Here is an 18761-nt window from a genome sequence, read left to right as displayed (position 1 = left end):
ATGGCTGGATGGCATCACTGACTCGATGGATGTGAGTCTGAGTGAACTCTGGGAGTTGGTGATGGACAGGGAGGCCTGGTGTGCTGCGATTCATGGGGTCGCAAAGAGTTGGACACGACTGAGTGTCTGATCTGATCTGATCTTATGTATATATGTGTACTCACCGTTAATATTCTGCATATGCTATCATTAAATTGTCAGCCACTCATAGCAATTTTTTATTCTTGTACCTGTTTGATAGTCTGCATACTAAACTGAAAAGGCACTTTGTACTTGCAGGGTATGTTCTGTTGAACAAAATTGATTATTTAAAATGAAATTGTATATTGTTAGAGGTGAAAGGAACTTTAGCAAATATCTCATCTGATTTTATCATTTTTATAGCTGAGAAAATTGAGATTAAATGACTTAACCATGCGCACTGTTATTGGAAATGTAAATTGGTACAACCACTGTGGAAAACAGTATGGAGAGTTCTCAATAAACTAAAAATAAACCCAGCAATATAACCCAACAATTCCACTCCTGGGTATATATCAGAAAAACACAAATATACTAATTCAAAAAGATACAGGCACCCCAATGTTCATTGCAGCATTATTTACAATTGCCAAGATACGGAAGCAACTGAGTATCCATCGACCGATGAATGAATAAAGACATAGTATAAATATATAAAACAATGTAATACTAATAAGCCATAAAAAATGAAAATTTGCCATTTGCAACAACATGGATGGATATGGAGGGTTTTATGCTAAGTCAAATAAGCCAGACAGAGGAAGAAAAACACTATATGATATAACTTGTATGTGGAATCTAAAAAAATACAACAAACTAATGAATATAACAAAGAAGAAGCAAGCTCACAGATATAAAACAACAAACTAGTGATTACCAGTAGGGAGAGGGAAGTGGGGAGGGGCAATATAGGAGAAGGGAATTAAGAGGTTTAAACTATTATGTAGCATGTAAAATAAGCTATAGGATATACTGCACAACACAGGGAATAGAGCCAGTATTTTATAATAACTATAAATGGAACATAAACTTTAAAAATGGTGAATCACTATATTATATACATGCAACATATAATATCATACATCAGCTATACTTCAATTTAAAAAATATATAAATAAGTAAAATGATTTAACCAAGGTGATCAAACAAATAAATGCCAAACAGGGACATGAAGCCTTGTGCCCTGACTTGCAGTGGAGTGGAGTCCTGTGGATCAAGCCATGGAAGATAAAGCTTAGCTTACAGCCCCCATCAAACTGCTCATCTTTGCTCCCTTTCAGGCTGTAGCAGCCATTAGAGTTTAAATATGAAGGCTTTGTTATTCACCAGTGATCAAAGATGAGCAAATTACCTGGAATATATATATATATATATATATATATAAAATTAATGCACTTGATAGCATTATTCCCATTTTGCCAATAAGGAAGCTGAGCTTCTGAGACTCTGAGTAATTTACCTAAGTTTATACACATCTGGGAAGCAGCAGAGAGAGAGTTCAGTTCTAGGTGCATCTATCTCCAAAGCCAAGCTCTGAATGATTATACTGTATGATACAAAGATTTACTAACTCTGTTTGTATATATTCCACGTTACGTTTTTAAACATATCAGACTGTATGCCTGTGTTCTCTTTTGTTGATATACTTTGCCCATACAGTCCTGAAGTGGATAGAAAGAGCTAATATGGATGCTTCCCAGCGAGAAGGCTTATCGAGGAAGAAGTAGGTTTACCAGAAGGTCTTGCTGTTGACTGGATTGGCCATAAACTCTACTGGACAGACAAAGGGTATATTTCCTCTTTTGTTGCTGAGTCACATGGCATGGGAGTGATGGGATATGTAGTACAGTTGGCCTCATCCTTCACTTGGAAAACAGGAAGATATTGCTGGTCCCCTAACTGGCATCAGAGGAAGATGCCCCCAGTGCTGTCCACAGTCCCTTCCTCCGCTCCCCACCACCAAGCAGGACCTTCCTCCTTTCATCAAGATTGTATCTTTCATTAGGGTGAATGTTGAGGCCAAGAAAGCAGCGTGTGTTTTTGCACTTTAGGGTGTTGTAATCAGAGAAACGCAAAGCCTGTCTGGATACAATCCGCACCTTTTTCTGAGGATCTGCTATGGGTTAGCTGTTACCTAGGTGGCAGGGAAGATACACAGGAGCATGAGGAGCTCCATGTTTCCGGTCAGCTTAGTGTAACCAGGGAGACAAAGGGCATATACACAGGAAAAAGTAATGCAAACCCTTGGTCTGAATCTCAGTACAAAAAATGTCATAGGTCATGCATAAATAATTGCCAAATGAAGGTGGGTACTCCCAGAGGGGGCTCTGGAACAGGCTTCGGGGATCAACTTCCCCTTCATTTTATGGGTTGCGGGGCAGGGGGAAACTAAGCCTCATAAAGCTAAGTGATTTATTCAAACCCACATGTTGGCTCTTTTAAATGAGTGTGAAGGAGGGAGCAAGTACTTCACACTGGAGTTGGGAGGAAAGTCTTCTTCATGGGGGAGAGATGGTGTGTTTTCTCTTTGCTGGGAGACAGCAGGACCAGAGAGAAACTGTGGTGTGTCTGCCCTCTGGGCACACCGCTCTTGGGGCTGCAGGAAGCATTGCTGCACTTGAGTGTGTGTGTGTGTGTCCTGCGTGAGCCCCAGGAACAGTTGGGGTGGGGAAGAGGGAGAGAAAAGAAGTGGCTGCGTCTCTTGTGTTTGCTAATGAGAGTCCACTTCCTGCTTCTGAGTGAGAAAGAGCCAATCACAATACCTCACGGGAGAGTCTTAGAGACTCTAGGCTCTGGGACACTGTCTCAGAGGATCTTAAAGCTGTGGAGGGACCTGGCGGCCAACTCAAACCTCTGGCACCTCCGCAACCACATTAAAGTAAAACAGAGAATGAGCTGGGATTTCACCTCAACCAGTGGTCCCAACACAGAGGAAGAAGTCCCAGGGAGTGGGTTTAAATGCTTCAGGGCAGGTTTTCCATGTCCCAGAAAATCTCTTTTGGCCTGGATAACCCATGGGAAACAAACGGGCTTTTAAAAATGAGCCAGATGTATGATGTGGTGCTCAGTTATGAATAATACGGTATTTCTGTCCAGACCGAGTATATTTTAATTAATTTGTTCACTTATTTGCTTATTCATTTAGCCATACCTTCATCCCATTTCATTATTCTTTTTGTATTTATTCATTTATTGAATAATTGAAACGCACCAGATACTGCACTAAGAGCTTCGTATCCATATTGACACCCCAAAAGATAAGTTTTCATATCCCCAACTTAAACATTAAAAAAATTGAGAATCAGAGAGGTAAAACAACTTTCCCAAGGTCAAGCAGCCAGCAAGTATTGGATCTGGAATTTGAACTCAAGGGTGACCATTTCTGAAACTTTTTAATAATCTTAAAAATAATATGTTTTTAATAATCATAGGTACGTGCTGCCTCCAACAACCAGGGTTGATTAAACATGCTTGACCCAGAGTCCTATAACAAGTGAAAATCAACTTCAGTTGTAATAATGATAAAAATCATAATAATGGTCTTCTCTGTTTTGAACCTACTTAAAAGGACATTTAAAATATTACCTGTGCATAATGACAGAGCTTGTACACGGCTGTTCTCGGAAACGTTGATCAGGACAGCAGATGTCAGCCACTTTTGGACTCTCTAAGGATGCTGGGTCTCCTCGCGTTTCTCACATCCTCATGGCACCTCTAATTGTACGTGTTTGATTAGTAGTACTGTAGTACCCACTGCCAAGGCAGTGCCTTCAGGAGATAGACAAGCACCACCCTATCAGACCTCAAATTCCCTAGTTCATTGACTTGAGTAATAACAAGCCCTTCTCAAGTCCTCTTCCCTCTAAAGGCAGCTGCTAAGAGAAAACCTTTAATTTGTCTGGAAATGAGAGGTTTATAGTTTGAAAACCTTGATATTAGCTAGAAATTTGATTTGTGGTATTAGATTATATAGTAACTCTTAACCAAGTAAAAAAAAAGCAGAATGGATGCTTATGGTTTATATTGGCTTAGGAGAAGACAGATTCATATTAACATCTAACTGTAGGAAGGAAGGAAGTTGGTAATTCCCCTGGCAATGTTATTATTTAGTGATAAGGGGTCCCAATTCTGATACTAAGATTCTTTACTAAGTCAGATCCTTAGTAAAAAGAATCAGGAAGAAAACAAAGTATCTGTTTGCTCATCTTTTTGAGTCGACAAAAACCACTATAAGGTAAGAAAATCACTCTTCTAGAATTCTGGATGGACAGCTCTTGCCCTGGAAACAGGATGGATTTAGGTCAGGGTCCCCAACCTTTTTGATACCAAGGACCAGTTTCGTGGAAGACAATTTTTCCATGGACCAGGGATGGAAGGATGCTTCTGGAATGATTCAAGTACATTACAGTTATTGTGCACTTTATTTCTATTACTATTAGATCAGCTCTGCCGCAGATCATCAGGCAGTAGATCCTAAAGGTTGGGGACCTTTGGTTTAGAGGATCCCAGTGGTGGCATTGAGACCAATTAGATAACGACTCTAAAAAGAAAGATGTTCCACTCGATTGAGGGTTATGCTTGAACTCATGTGAACCCAAATGTTCGTCCTTGTCTTTGCTTTCTCATGACCAACACTGGAATTCAAGATATGCTTTCTGGCTGAATCAAGCAGAAGTGTGTTTTGGGTGACCACCTTGGGGAGTTTTGAGAGCAAATACCAGCCGTCCTGCCTGAGACAGCTCCAGAGTCAGGAGCTTACATCTGTATCAATTCTCACCCCCCCCACTCCTGCTCAAAATAGTGAGAATTTAGAGATGATAAAACAATGAGATCAGAACTGACAGCTGTGTCTCCTCTGGTCACAAGCAAGCGGCTTCAGAATTCCTTGCCTCCTACCAAGGGCACAGGCACAGTGACAGCTGGGACTGAGTGAAGTTGACACATTGAGTTCAAAAATGCCTTCTGCCTAGCAGTGCCCTTCCTACAACCCCTTCATCTAGGAATAAAGTGGCACTGCAGTACAAATAATTTCCAATTATCCACTGCTCTAAGCTGATAGTTTGCAAAGCGTACTTGCCCCAGCCCAGGCCCTGAGCCAGTGTTATCTTTGTCTCTCTCTTGCATATGGCATGTGAGGAAGAAGAAATCAAGCCCCTTCCCCTGTCTAGAAAGGGCACTCGAGCAAGCCCCCTGGAGAAGATCTCCTTAGCGTTTGTTCTGTAGGACAGGGAGGAGGGAATGATCCTGCCCTGTGTTTCTGGGCAGGTCTGTTGTGTGTACACACTGCCCGGAAGAACAAGGGCTAGGCCTTTCCAGATGCTTATTGAATGAAATATAGCTATACTTTCTAGGTTGCAGTGGGGAAACTGGGCAAGCAGGCCTCACATGGAAGGGAAGGTAGGTTCTTTTTTATCCCTTCTGTTTGTGATCCTGCCTGTTCCAGGGAGCTGCTGGGGCTCATGGTGCCCTCCAAGCCATGGCCCTGAATCTGCCAGCTGCATTCTTTTTTGTTTGCTTGTTTTCTTTATTTTTAATTGTAGAATAATTGCTTTACAATGTTGCATAGGTTTCTGCCACACAACAGCATGAATCAGCCATACATGTACACATGTCCCTTCCCTCTTGAGATTCCCTCCCACCTGCCACCCTATCCCACCCTTTGAGGTTGTCACAGAGCACCAGGCTGAGCTCCCTCTGCTATATAGCAATATCCCACTAGCTAGCTATTTTACACATGTTAATGATGTTGAAGCTGAAACTCCAATACTTTGGCCACCTGATGCGAAGGGCTAACTCATTTGAAAAGACCCTGATGCTGGGAAAGATTGAGGGCAGAAGGAGAAGGGGGCGATAGAGGATGAGATGGTTTGATGGCATCACCGACTCAATGGACATGGGTTTGGGTGGACTCCGGGAGTTGGTGATGGACAGGGAGGCCTGGCCTGCTGCCGTCCATGGGGTCACCAAGAGTCAGACACGACTGAGCGGCTGAACTGAACTGAATGTATACATGTCAATGTCCCTCTCTTGATTTGGCCCACCCTCTCCTTCCCCATCTTTGCCCACAAGTCTGTTCCCTGTGTCTGTGTCTCTGTTCTTCCCCTGCATATAGGTTCGTCAGTACCATCTTTCTAGATTCCATATATATGCACAAATATACGATATTTGGGCTTCCTTGCTGGCTCAGATGGTAAAGAATCTGCCTGCAGTGCGGGAGACTTGGGTTTGATCCCTGGATTGGAAAGATCCCCTGAAAAAGGGAATGGCAACCCACTCCAGTATTCTTGCCTGGAGAATCCCCATGAGCAGAGGAGCCTAGCGTGCTGCAGTCCATGGGGTTGCAAAAAATCAGACACAACTGAGCGACTAAGCACAACGTACGATATCTGTTTTTCTCTTTCTGACTTACTTCCCTCTGTGTCAGTTGCATTCTTACACATTCCGTAATATAATTCCCTCTTTCTCTTTTTCTCTTCCCTCCTGGCCTCCCTCCTGGCCCCCTCCCTCCCCCTCACTCTTCTGTGGATCTTTAAGCTCTTTAAGGACAGAGCTGGGTTTTGTATACTACTGTGTCTCCAATGCTTAGGGCAATCCCTGGCACACATTAGGTGCTTCGTAAATATTTATTTGATAATAGAGATTTGTTTGGCAAATGGAAAAACTTAGAAAACAAGTTTTCTCCCCAGCCAGATTCCAAAGAGTTGTTATCATTTTTTAATGTGAAGGGTAGCAAATAATATTTCAATTCTCCCATTTGTCTTAGAATCACACGGAAGAAAATTAAAGTCAATATAACACTCCCCTACCCGTCCTTGTGTTGGCTGACTCTGTGGCCCTGAGAGATCTGCTCTCCCTGCTCCCTAGGGCCTGTGGCCAGAGGCTGGTGGTTCCTCTGGCTCTTACTGGTTTCAGCAGGAGCTGGTAAGTTGTAAAGAGAAGGGAATGGTGGTATTTATTTAAACATCCTGACTTTAACACTGTCAGGCCACTGACATAGCCCCTCTTACCTTACCTTTCACTGCGTATTTTAATAAAGTGGGTTAAATATTGAGAAACTAATTAAAACATTGTGTCTAAAAAAACAAAAAAAAACAAACCAGACTATGAGAGTGTTTCTCCTGACTCGTGCGTGAGAATGTGTATGTGCTTGTGCGCGTGTGTGATAGGGTAGTTTAGAATGCCTATTTTGCTCTTCAGTAAGCAACAGGGAAAGTATTTTTGTTTAAAAAGTAAAGTTGGTGTAACAAGCCCCTTTACATGCATTTTAGGAAATCTCTCATTGAAGGAAGTGATTTAAATGGAAAGTATTGTGAAATAATCATTAAGGAGGGCATCTCTCAGCCACGAGGAATGCTGTTCATCCAATGGCCAAGTAAGTAATTGTGAAACTAAGGCCCTTTTTTTGCAGAGATCATAGAACACTTCATGTTTGATGTGCTAGTGTCCAAAATTTGTCTTAAGATCTCAGGTAATCAGTGGAATCAGAAACCAAGAAAATCCATGAGATGTGTTCAAGTGTTTGGAAATTATATGGCTAGCGTGACTTCCTCCTCCTTTTAATGTCTTTTGATTTACTTTTCTTGTATAAAATTTTATTGTTTAGAAAACCCTTCATTTTAAGCAAATTCAATTTCTTTTTGAAAAGAAATGGGTGTGATTCATTAATCAATGAGGCATAAGCCCACTACACTCTGTACTTTCTTTAAAAACTATACCTTTATTCCCTGAGAGGATGATATTTGGATTCCATGGCTTATGAATTCTCTTCAGAAAAATCATGAGTTGCAGTGATAGGTCAGTCCTAGATTTAGAGAAGAGGAAAGAGAAATTGTGAAAGGTTAGAAGGCTCTAGGTGTTAATTGTGCTGCTGCTGCTACTGCTGCTAAGTCGCTTCAGTCGTGTCCGACTCTGTGCGACCCCGTAGACGGCAGCCCACCAGGCTCCCCCGTCCCTGGGATTCTCCAGGCAAGAACACTGGAGTGGGTTGCCATTTCCTTCTCCAATGCATGAAAGTGAAAAGTGAAAGTCGCTCAGTTGTGCCGGACTCTTAGCGACCCCATGGACTGTAGCCCACCAGGCTCCTCCTTCCATGGGATTTTCCAGGCAAGAGTACTGGAGTGGGGTGCCATTGGTTTATGTTTAGAGAATTAAGAGAATAAACAATCCTTCCTAGTTAAAAAATTGAAGATAAAAACCAACACTATTTTATCTATAATGAGAATGTTATGATGGTCTATAGAAAATAGTAAACTGATAGAAAATAGATCATTAATTTGGAGCTAGCCATGTGATTAGAACAGTGAAAAGATATTGAACCATATTGAACTCAAAAAACTCTCAGCACCTGACTCACAGAACTTAAAACTGACCAAGCTAACCAAGTTTATCATATAAAACTGGATGATTGATAAATATGCTCTTCCCTTTATGTTGTAACTTTGCATAACCAGTGAATTTTACATATGTATAGCCAAGGGATAGACTAGCAAGATTCCATTGTCTTTTGCAGTGTAAAATACTAATAAGAATATGCACTCAAAAACTTTTGATGTATTTGTATATTTGTAATATACAATATACTACATTTTAAAAAATGAGTAATTCCTCTTTATCTAATTATCAGAGCTTAAATTCAGCATTTTCGGTCCAAGTTGTTGTACATAGAGAAGATGATTTTTTGATTTTGAAAATCGTTTGTCCAGCATGCAGTGCCATGTTTTCTGTATTCCTTGGTGTACCACTTTAGTTTATCCTAAAGCGATTTACATTGATGTTTTTAATAATAAAAGAGTAAAAGAATTTTTTTCCTTGCAAATTTTTTTATATGTTTCCTTGATTAAAGGAGATTATTCTGGACTGATATAGGAATTAATCCATGAATTGAAAGTTCTTCTCTTCAAGGCAGTGGACGACTGGTTATAGCTAGCTCGGATCTAGTCTGGCACAGTGGAATAGCAGTTGATTACTTAACTGACAAGTTGTATTGGTGCGATGCCAAGCAGTCTGTGATTGAAATGTCCAATCTGGATGGCTCAAAATGCCAAAGACTTCCCCAGAAGGATGTAGGTAAGGCTTTGATTATCTTTTTGCCAGTATGCATGCATGCATGCTAAGTCACTTCAGTTGTATTTGACTCTGCATCCCCATGGATTCCTCTGCCCACCAGGCTCCTCTGCCCATGGGATTCTCCAGGCAAGAATACTGGAGTGGGTTGCTATGCCCTCCTCCAGGGGATTTTTCTGACCCAGGGATAGAACCTGTGTCTCCTGTGGCTTCTGCATGACAGGTGGATTCTTTACCACTGAGCCACCGGGGAAGCCCTGGTAAAGCTTTGGAATGGGTTATTTCTTTAACTTGATTGAGTGTTGATGAATGTTAACACCCCCCCACACACACACTCACACACACACTCACATACACTCACCACCCCCTCCCCATACACATACACATACCCTTAAACACATGGTGAGAAAGGAATAGAAACAAACAGGCTAACAGATTTCTCCAGGGGCTTATAAGCTATGAAGACTATTTGAACACCGGAATATTAGATTAAAAAACAGTGCTGCGTTATCATTTCTCTTTGCCAAGATTTCTTAAAAGCAGATTGAAAATATTAAATACTTAAAAGTTTCTTAAGAACTTGTTCAGCTGTTATCATTTCTTATGTTTTATAAAATGTCATTTTCACAAGTGATAACATTCCCTTTAGCCATTCTGTACAAAGATTAATAAATTTTCCCTTCTATTATATTTTCAGATTTTGCATAGGATGTCATGTATTTCCATAAATAATTTTGAAACACTGTAGATTATGCTCTCTGTTAGAAGTACAGATGGTTATGAGATGATGTAACAGTGGGGGATTCATTTTGACAGTATTTGAACTGGACCATGTGGTAAATAAATGCTGATAAAACATTATCATTTGAAATAAGGCTGCAAAATTTGGTCTTTGTATATATTGGTCTTTGTAGTCTTGCCAGAATACGTTAACTGAAATTCATTCTGAACGTACTGGAGAGCCATTGCATAATTCTTGAGCAGGAACTGTATCTGATAAAATTGGTATATCAGGACAGCCACTTAGGTAACAAGGGTTGGATTGGAATTTGGAGAGAACGGAATGAGTTAGGAGGTTACAACAGTTGTTCAGGCAACAGTTAATAAAAGCCTGAACTAGAACATTGCCATTTAAAAGTAGAATGGAGGATTAGAGTGTTAAGGAAAAAAAAACCACTGGGAATGAAAAACAGAAGATTTAGTAACAGATTGGATGCCAGAATAAAGGCCAGGGAGATGTTAAAGATGCTTCAGGAATTTAGAAACTGGTTGGTTGAGAAGATGAGAAAACACGGTCTCTCTCTACTAGGAAAGAGCTAACAAAACTAATAATTTGTATAAGGTATTAATTTTTCCCTTTGATAATGAATTTCTAGATTTATATTATAGTACTCTTGCCTGGAAAATCCCATGGATGGAGGAGCCTGATAGGCTGCAGACCACTGGGTCGCTAAGAGTCAGACATGACTGAGCAACTTCACTTTCACTTTTCTCTTTCATACATTGGAGAAGGAAATGGCAACCCACTCCAGTGTTCTTGCCCGGAGAATCCCAGGGACGGGGGAGCCTGGTGGTCTGCCGTCTATGGGGTCACACAGAGTCAGACACGACTGAAGCGACTTAGCATTAGCATTATACATTAAACAGATCAAGATAAATATAATTAAAAATTCTACCTACTTCCAAGCTTCTTAAAAATGGACATACTTCACATGTCTGTAATCATAGGCTTTATCATCCATGCGCCCAACAGATGTTTATAGAATCTTGTAGGAAGTAGAGATACACTGGAGGGTACAGTATGGTTCCTGTGAAGTCACCGAGTCTAGTCAGGAGCCACACATTGTTAAAAAATGAATCTCCCAAATAAGTGTAAATTTATAGCTTCGGTATATAAAGGGATTTGAAAATTCCCTACTAGAATGTAAAGACACCATATTCTAAGCCAAAAAGTATAGCAGATATTTTATAAATAATTTTCATTGCTCTACTTTATGACCAACGCAACTTCCTATTAAATACATTCACAAATACAAATAATTTGGTATGAAAATATCTAAATAACCACTCTCATCATTATAGTGCCACCTGCCGGTTTTTAAATGGTAGCATCTCAATGACCAATTCAGGGTTTTTCATTTAAAGATTGAAGGAATTCATTCTTAATTTAACACACAATTGCGGCTCTCCTGTAGACAAAAAATAAGAGATATTATATGTATTTTGGGGTTTGTGGTGAAAAACTATAGCTAATTCTGACACATACTACAACATAGGTGAATCTTGAGGTTGTTTATTTGCTAAGTCATGTCCAACTCTTGCAACCCCATGGACTGTAGCCCGCCAGGCTCCTCTGCCCATAGGATTCTTCAGGCAAGAATACTGGAGTGGGCTGCCATTTCCACAAGGACGTTTGGCTAAATGAAATAAGCCAGTTACAAAAGACAAATATTGTTAACTTAAGGTATTTATTGAATAGAATAGTCACACTTACAGACACAGAAAGTAACATAGGGTTTGCAAAGGACTGGCTGGGCAGGGACTGAGAAGTTGTTTAATGAGGATAGATTTTCAGTTTTGCAAGATTAAAAAAAAATTCTGGAAATTGGTTGTACAGCAATGTGAATGTATTTTACACTACAGAAACTGTGGGTTATCTTAGGCTTAGAGGGTAAATTTTGTGTTAGGTATTTTTTTTAATCTCAGTAAGCAAAACAAAACAAAAGTTATGTAAAAAGTTCCCTTCCTGCATTAATGGCTTTATTTGGAACAAAGGCTAGATACCAAAATGAATCTTAAGGGCCCCCATCAATAATGATGAGCGCAGACTCATTTCACCAGGACTAATCATTTGAGTTTGCTGCCACTAGAGGGAGACATTCATCCTAGTCCACCAAATCCATTGCTCATTTGCGAAAACGACTGGCCTGGGAAATGTGACTGTATGTGCAGTGATAAAAAGCTTCCAAACTTAGGGGTTCTTAGCCATAGCCTCTAAACACTTGAGATAGTATATTAAAACATCTTCCAGCTTACTAAACACTGGAATATTTTATCAGAGCATTTTCAGTGGCATGGAGAGGTGGGTTTAGTTGAGGTAAGATGGGAAGAGCCCACTTGGGGGTTGATTAGAGCCATGAATATGGAAGCAGCAGATAATAAATGACTTCCAAAGAACCTGGCTGCAAAGGGTAGGAGAGAGAGGAAAAGAAGAGAGGTCAAGGGGATGAGGGAATTAAGATGGAGAGACCTGGAGATATTAATCAGCTAAAGGAAAGAAGCTGGAGAGATGAAGAGAATGAATAAATGAAAGGGGTAATTGACAGAACAAGGTCCTAGAGTAGGAAAGGAGGTAGGGGTTTAATGCATGGAAATGTGCTGGAGATGGGAATTTGAGGAGACTGTTATTCAGTTACCTTAGATTTTTAAAAAATTTTACAAAAACCTGTGAATTTAGTCTACTACTTATTACTGCCATTCAAAAGACAAGGAACCTAAAAAAAATTTTTTTAAAGAAAGTAAAAATGCCTTATTACTTTATATTACTTTTGGTAAACCATATCTTCCCATTTCAGCTCCAGTTAAGAGTCAAAATACTGCTCACAATATTGCAAAGGGAAAGTTGGCTTCCAATTGGTACTAACTTAGCTTAAGAAGAATGTATTTTTGCAGGGTAGGCAGATATATAGTCATAACAGCAACTTGTTCTTTATTAAAAAGAGTTCCAATTCTAAATCACTACTGGTCATTATGTAAATCAGTAAAAAAAAAAATTCTGAAAAAAAAAAAGACAAGGAACTTAAGACAAAGAGGAGGAAAATAACTTACCCAGTCAAGCTCTTTAGTCTATAAGTAGTGATAGAATCACTGAACACGGGAACATTTCTGCCCGGGTTCCTTCTCCTTGGTGCTATTATGTCAGTCACCCACATTCTCTCACTCTCTGAATGCGGAGTGACAACAGGCTTTGCTATGACTTCGTACCACCAGGCTCCCCTTCTAACAGGTTCCCTCATCGCGCGGGTTCTCCTTGATGTGGGTGGCTCATTACATTGCTTAGCAGCTTATTAAAGAACTGATTTAGTGTAGGAATTGGGTATTCTTTGTCCTTTGAACAATATTTATGATAAAAACAAGATGTTTGTAACGGATTTGACTGCTTCCGGGTCACCCATTTGCCGTGGCTGTGTTTGAGGATCACGTGTGGTTCTCTGATTGGACTATGCCATCGATAACAAGGATGAACAAGAGGACTGGCAAAAATAGCGTACGTCTCCCAGGCAGCATGCTGAAGTCCTCATCTCTGCTTGTAGTTCATCCATTGGCAAAACCAGGTACACTGGTCTTTCTTTGATTGGCATCTGCAACTATTTAAATTGTTTGATGGCAGGGAAGAGAGGGGGGTGTTGCAATTCTCACTAATTTGGGTAGTTATTAAGATTTCCTGAGACTTGAATTTTGTTTAAATTAAGACAGTCTAGCAATGAATTTGGGCTTTATCCCTCCAAGCTCATCTTTTCTTCTCCTAATTAGTTTTTACTTACTTGTTCCTTTTCAAAGACTTGGGTTAAAGGCACTAAGTCCAGGAGCAGGGATGGGTGGGGGGAGCAGTTTAGAAGCCTGCAGAGGAAGCTTCTACCCACATTGGGCTTTTCCTCACCTCCTGAGAATGCCAGTGAATAAGCTTCAGCCAGGAGTAGGTAAAGCAAAATGGAAAAGCCACTTGGTTTTCCACTGTAACTCTTTTTTCTGAATCACCCTTTGTCAGTTTGACTGGATGATGAGTCTGGAAATCGGATTCCTATCTTCCCAAATAGCTTCTTGAACAAAAGTACTGGCTAAATTCAATAAATACTCATAAGGTAATAACTTTCTGAGCTTATCTGAGAACCAGTGGCTCTTTATAGGAACTCTTCTGAAATAGCTCTTGATATAAACTCCACTTAGATACAGTGTCTCTCCCCCAAGCTGTATGCTGTACTTTGCATCAGCGGCAACCTTTTCATCTCCAAGCCCATCTGTGAATGCGTGTCTTCTCCCTGCTAGGAGCAGATCCCTGCTTACATCAAAATGGAGGCTGTGAACATATTTGCAAAGAGAGGTTTGAAACTGCTCAGTGTTTGTGTCATGAAGGTTTTGTGAAAGCTCCAGATGGAAAAATGTGTCTGGCTCTTCATGGCCATCGGATATTGTCAGATAATATGACAAACTGTGCAGCTGAATTTTCTTACTTTTGGCTCAGGAATATCATTCTATATTGATTCCTGTGCTTGTGCTGATTTTTAATATTTTGTGTTATAAAAAGCTCCCTTACTTTTAGGGGTGCCAACTGTCTGGTTTTTTTTTTTCTCTCTCTCTCTTTCTGATGAGTTTCAGCTCCTCATTACAAATTAAATTCAACTGGCCTCCCTTCCCTGATGGTTCAGACTGTAGGAGACCCAGATTTAGTCCCTGGGTCTGGAAGATTCCCCGGGAGGAGGGCATGGCAACCCACTCCAGTCTTCTTGCCTGGAGAATCCCATGGACAGAGGAGCCTGGTGGACTATAGTTCATGGGGTTGCAAAGAATTGGACACACCTGAGTGATTTTAACTTTCACTTTCAGCTGTAAAATTAATGAACAAAATATAACATTCAAAGTCTTCCAATGCTTCAGCCCCCCATTTATGATATAAGAGACCCAGGTTCGATCTCTGGGTCTGCAAGATCCCCTGGAGTAGGAAATGGCACCCCACCCCAATATTCTTGCCTGGGAAATCCCAAGGACAGAGGAGCCTGGTGGGTTACAGTCCATGGAGTCACAAAGAATTGGACATGACTGAGCAGGTATGCACACACAGCTTATTCTTAGAAATAAATGCCAGTATTTTACCAACTCAGGGAATGTTCAAAGACATTTTCTCCAGTTTTATGGCCTCTATTTTAAAGGCAGTCATATACAACTCCCCAGCCACATGACTGTCTTAATATGAAACGAAAAGTGCTTTATAATAAATAAGTTGAGGATACCAAACAAGTGTGGGGAATCCAGACTGACAAGGCTTGTGATCCACATTTTAAACATGAGTTCGAGGAAGAACAGATCTGATATGACAGGTAACCAGAGGTGCTAATTTACTTTCCTTGAATGTGCATCCAGACAAGTAAGGTATATTTGGATTCATCTCTTGACAGACATCTAATAAGAGAGAACCTAAATTTTATTTTAGATGTTTATAAAATTCATGTTTATCCAATTGGCATGATATAAGTTAGGTGACAGATTGACAGCAAATGGATTAATTTATCCATGGACCAGAACTGGATATTTTGGATTTTCAGATCTATTAATTGTTGCCTTAGGATAACAGTTCTCAATCTTTTTGATTTCAGGACCTTTTTATGTTTTTAAAATGATTGAAAAACTGAAGGTTTTTTTGTGTGGGTTTTATTTGTTAAGATTTATGACATTAGAAATTAAAACTAAAAATCTAATATCTATTAAAGTTACAGTAATTTATTATATGTGAACATGTTTTATGAAAAGGAAATCTCTATTTTTCAAAATAAAAATATGTAGTGAGAAGCATGGCATTGTTTTACATTTACATTTTTAATGTCTGGCTTAATAGAGGGCAACCAGATTCTCTCATCTGCTTCTCTGTTAAAGCTGTTGCTGTGTTGTTTTGGTTGGAGCCTATGAAGAAAATCTGGCCTCAGACAGACATGGAACTGGAAAAGGAAAGATTGCTTAATAGCCTTTTCAGATGCCCTTTTTGTATATCTTCTTTTGATATTATTTCAGAACTAGACAGATGGTAGCTTCTCAGAGCCCGTTGCAATGTTGAATCTGAAGTCGTATCAATGAACTTCTTGTCCTCTGCTATGTTAAAACCCAGTATTCTTGTTTCATATTTTGCATGAATCTTTTGCTATGCATGATTTTGTTGTGTTTTGGTCATTTAAAAATATTGATTGATTGAGTTATGCAGATCTTCTGAGTGTCATACTAATATACCTACAGTAATGTTCATGAGTTATTTATCAAACTCATCAGAAAAGTCTTTGAGTGTCTGGATTTTGTCAAAAACTTCTTGTGGAAAATTTTGTAGAATTGTACTTCTTCACTTGAAAACTCCAATCTTATTATTGGCAACAAGCACTGTGAGCTAATTTTCCTTGAAGAGACAGAATAGCTTCATTCATTTTTGAAAACATGCCAAATCCTCAAGTGTTACTGACAGTTTATCAAACATTCTTTCAGGTAAAAATCATGTTCAGTGGAAAAAAGAGGCTAGTTTTAGCTCAAACATCTAAGATAGACATCATGAGTTCAGTGTGTGCAGTCTTTTCTGTGTGCCTCCCATTTCACTATACAGGATATGAAACAGCAAGTAGGCCATAGTCAATAATTTTAATGCTCCATCATGGTTTTTTAAAGGTGAAGCTAGAGTATGTGCGTGCATGCATGTGTGTGTATGTGGCGGTGAAGAGCATGACCACAGTAGAGATGCCGCTAGGAGCATGACTTGATTCATGCTAAGGCACCACACTTTCACCCATCATTGCTTTTGCCCCATTGGTCAACACAGTGAAAATAATAACGGAGTTATCTGCTTTTTATGAAAATAGTTTTGACCTTCTAGGTGGCGTGCAATGAGACCCCAGGGATCCATGGACCACACTTAGAGAATATACAGTGTTTTAGGGGATCCATTTCTCCTGTGTTCTAGGGAGTTGCTTAGGTCCCATGCCTATGTTAAGTTATGGTGTATTTATGCTCTTCCACATTTCTAAATACTGGCAAAGTCAGGCTAAAATAAATGTCTAAAGCAGCCTGAAGGAGAAAGAGTATATATGAAGGCAGGTTGGAGAGGTCAGTTTGTCCTCCATAATGGCAAACAGTGATTATGAGCTGATTCTGTGCATAAGGATTTGGGTATTCTACTGTTACCATTTATGCCAGTACCTGAAAGAGTCCTGTCTTTCTGCCTGGCTCTCCCCACCCTCCATCTCACGTGCATGGAGGGAAGCTGAGAGGGTGTGGTGTGGCAGGGAAGGTTTTCTAAGCTAGACCTTGCGAGTTTCTCTGAATCCTCCTACTCTGAGTCTGAACTCATAACCAACAAGCAGCCATAAATATAAATTAACTCAAACATTTCTTAAATCACAAATGGTAAACTAACTGTATCTGTTGTCCTCCCATAGGTAGTGGAGCCAATCTGAGTAGTGAAGTCCTGCCACTGGACGTCTTAGCCGGCAGCAGAGAGCTTGACTATAACATGGCAGAGTCTCAACACCTGCCAGTGGCCGAGATCATGGTGTCAGGTGTGAATCAGGAGATCTTTGCTACAGCTTTGGTTCCAACAGTTTCCTCCTACTCATTTGAAATTCTGAATGATCTCTCTAACTTAATGTTGACTAAGTCTATGTAAAGTGAGTGATGCTAGACTTTGGACTTGAACTTTGGTCCTTCTCTTCCCAAAGGTTTGTCATATTAGATGGCTCCATATTAGACTGGACATGACTTTACTTGATGAAAGTTGTTGGACTTCTTTTTTTAAAAGAAATCTAACTTGGAGGCAAAACTGAAAAATGGGCAAGAACAGACAGGGAGGCCTGGCATGCTGCGATTCATGTGGTCGCAAAGTGTCGGACAAGACTGAGCGACTGAACTGATCTGATTTGAGTGGATCCTCATCCGTGCCTAGTGTTTTTGGTATTTGACCCATTTAGCATTACTTTCATCATTGTGAAAAGCAGATGGTAATTGATAAGCAAATATAGGTTGGTTGCTTCAGCTGCTCCAGAAAGTCCACAAACAACAAATGTTAGATTTTATTCTTCTATATTGTACACTTATCACCAAGATGCTAAAGAATGTATTCAATATGTAACAACTTTCAGTTCAGTCAGTTCAGTTCAGTCCCTCAGTTGTGTCCGACTCTTTGCGACCCCATGACTCGCAGCATGCCAGGCCTCCCTGTCCATCACCAACTCCCAGAGTTCACTCAGACTCACGTCCATCGAGTCAGTGATGCCATCCAGCCATCTCATCCTCTGCCGTCCCCTTCTCCTCCTGCCCCCAATCCCTCCCAGCATCAGAGTCTTTTCCAATGAGTCAACTCTTTGCATGAGGTGGCCAAAGTACTGGAGTTTCAGCTTTAGCATGATTCCTTCCAAAGAAATCCCAGGGCTGATCTCCTTCAGAATGGACTGGTTGGATCTCCTTGCAGTCCAAGGGACTCTCAAGAGTCTTCTCCAACACCACAGTTCAAAAGCATCAATTCTTCAGCACTCAGCTTTCTTCACAGTCCAACTCTCACATCCATACATGACCACTGGAAAAACCATAGCCTTGACTAGACGGACCTTTGTTGGCAAAGTAATGTCCTTGCTTTTGAATATGCTATCTAGGTTGGTCATAACTTTCCTTCCAAGGAGTAAGTGTCTTTTAATTTCATGGCTGCGGTCACCATTTGCAGTGATTTTGGAGCCCTGAAAAATAAAGTCTGACACTGTTTCCACTGTTTCCCCATCTATTTCCCATGAAGTGATGGGACTGGATGCCATGATCTTCGTTTTCTGAATGTTGAGCTTTAAGCCAACTTTTTCACTCTCCACTTTCACCTTCATCAAGAGGCTTTTGAGTTCCTCTTCACTTTCTGCCATAAGGGTGGTGTCATCTGCATATCTGAG

General features: G+C 40.3%; 1 protein-coding gene across 1 annotated transcript in view; it reads left to right on the top strand.

Annotated features, from left to right (window-relative positions):
• Window positions 1–18761, top strand: part of EGF (epidermal growth factor) — a 99995-nt gene that overhangs the window by 57067 nt on the left and 24167 nt on the right. The window contains 8 exon segments of the mRNA XM_010858536.1: window positions 1635–1722; window positions 1725–1809; window positions 7290–7366; window positions 7369–7393; window positions 8864–9085; window positions 13249–13418; window positions 14131–14295; window positions 17271–17392. Of these exon segments, the coding sequence (XP_010856838.1) occupies window positions 1635–1722; window positions 1725–1809; window positions 7290–7366; window positions 7369–7393; window positions 8864–9085; window positions 13249–13418; window positions 14131–14295; window positions 17271–17392 (954 nt within the window).

Source organism: Bison bison, unplaced genomic scaffold, assembly GCF_000754665.1.
Source record: "Bison bison bison isolate TAMUID 2011002044 unplaced genomic scaffold, Bison_UMD1.0 scf7180017864389, whole genome shotgun sequence".
NCBI lineage: Eukaryota > Metazoa > Chordata > Mammalia > Artiodactyla > Bovidae > Bison > Bison bison.
This window is presented reverse-complemented; position numbering and strand designations above follow the sequence as displayed.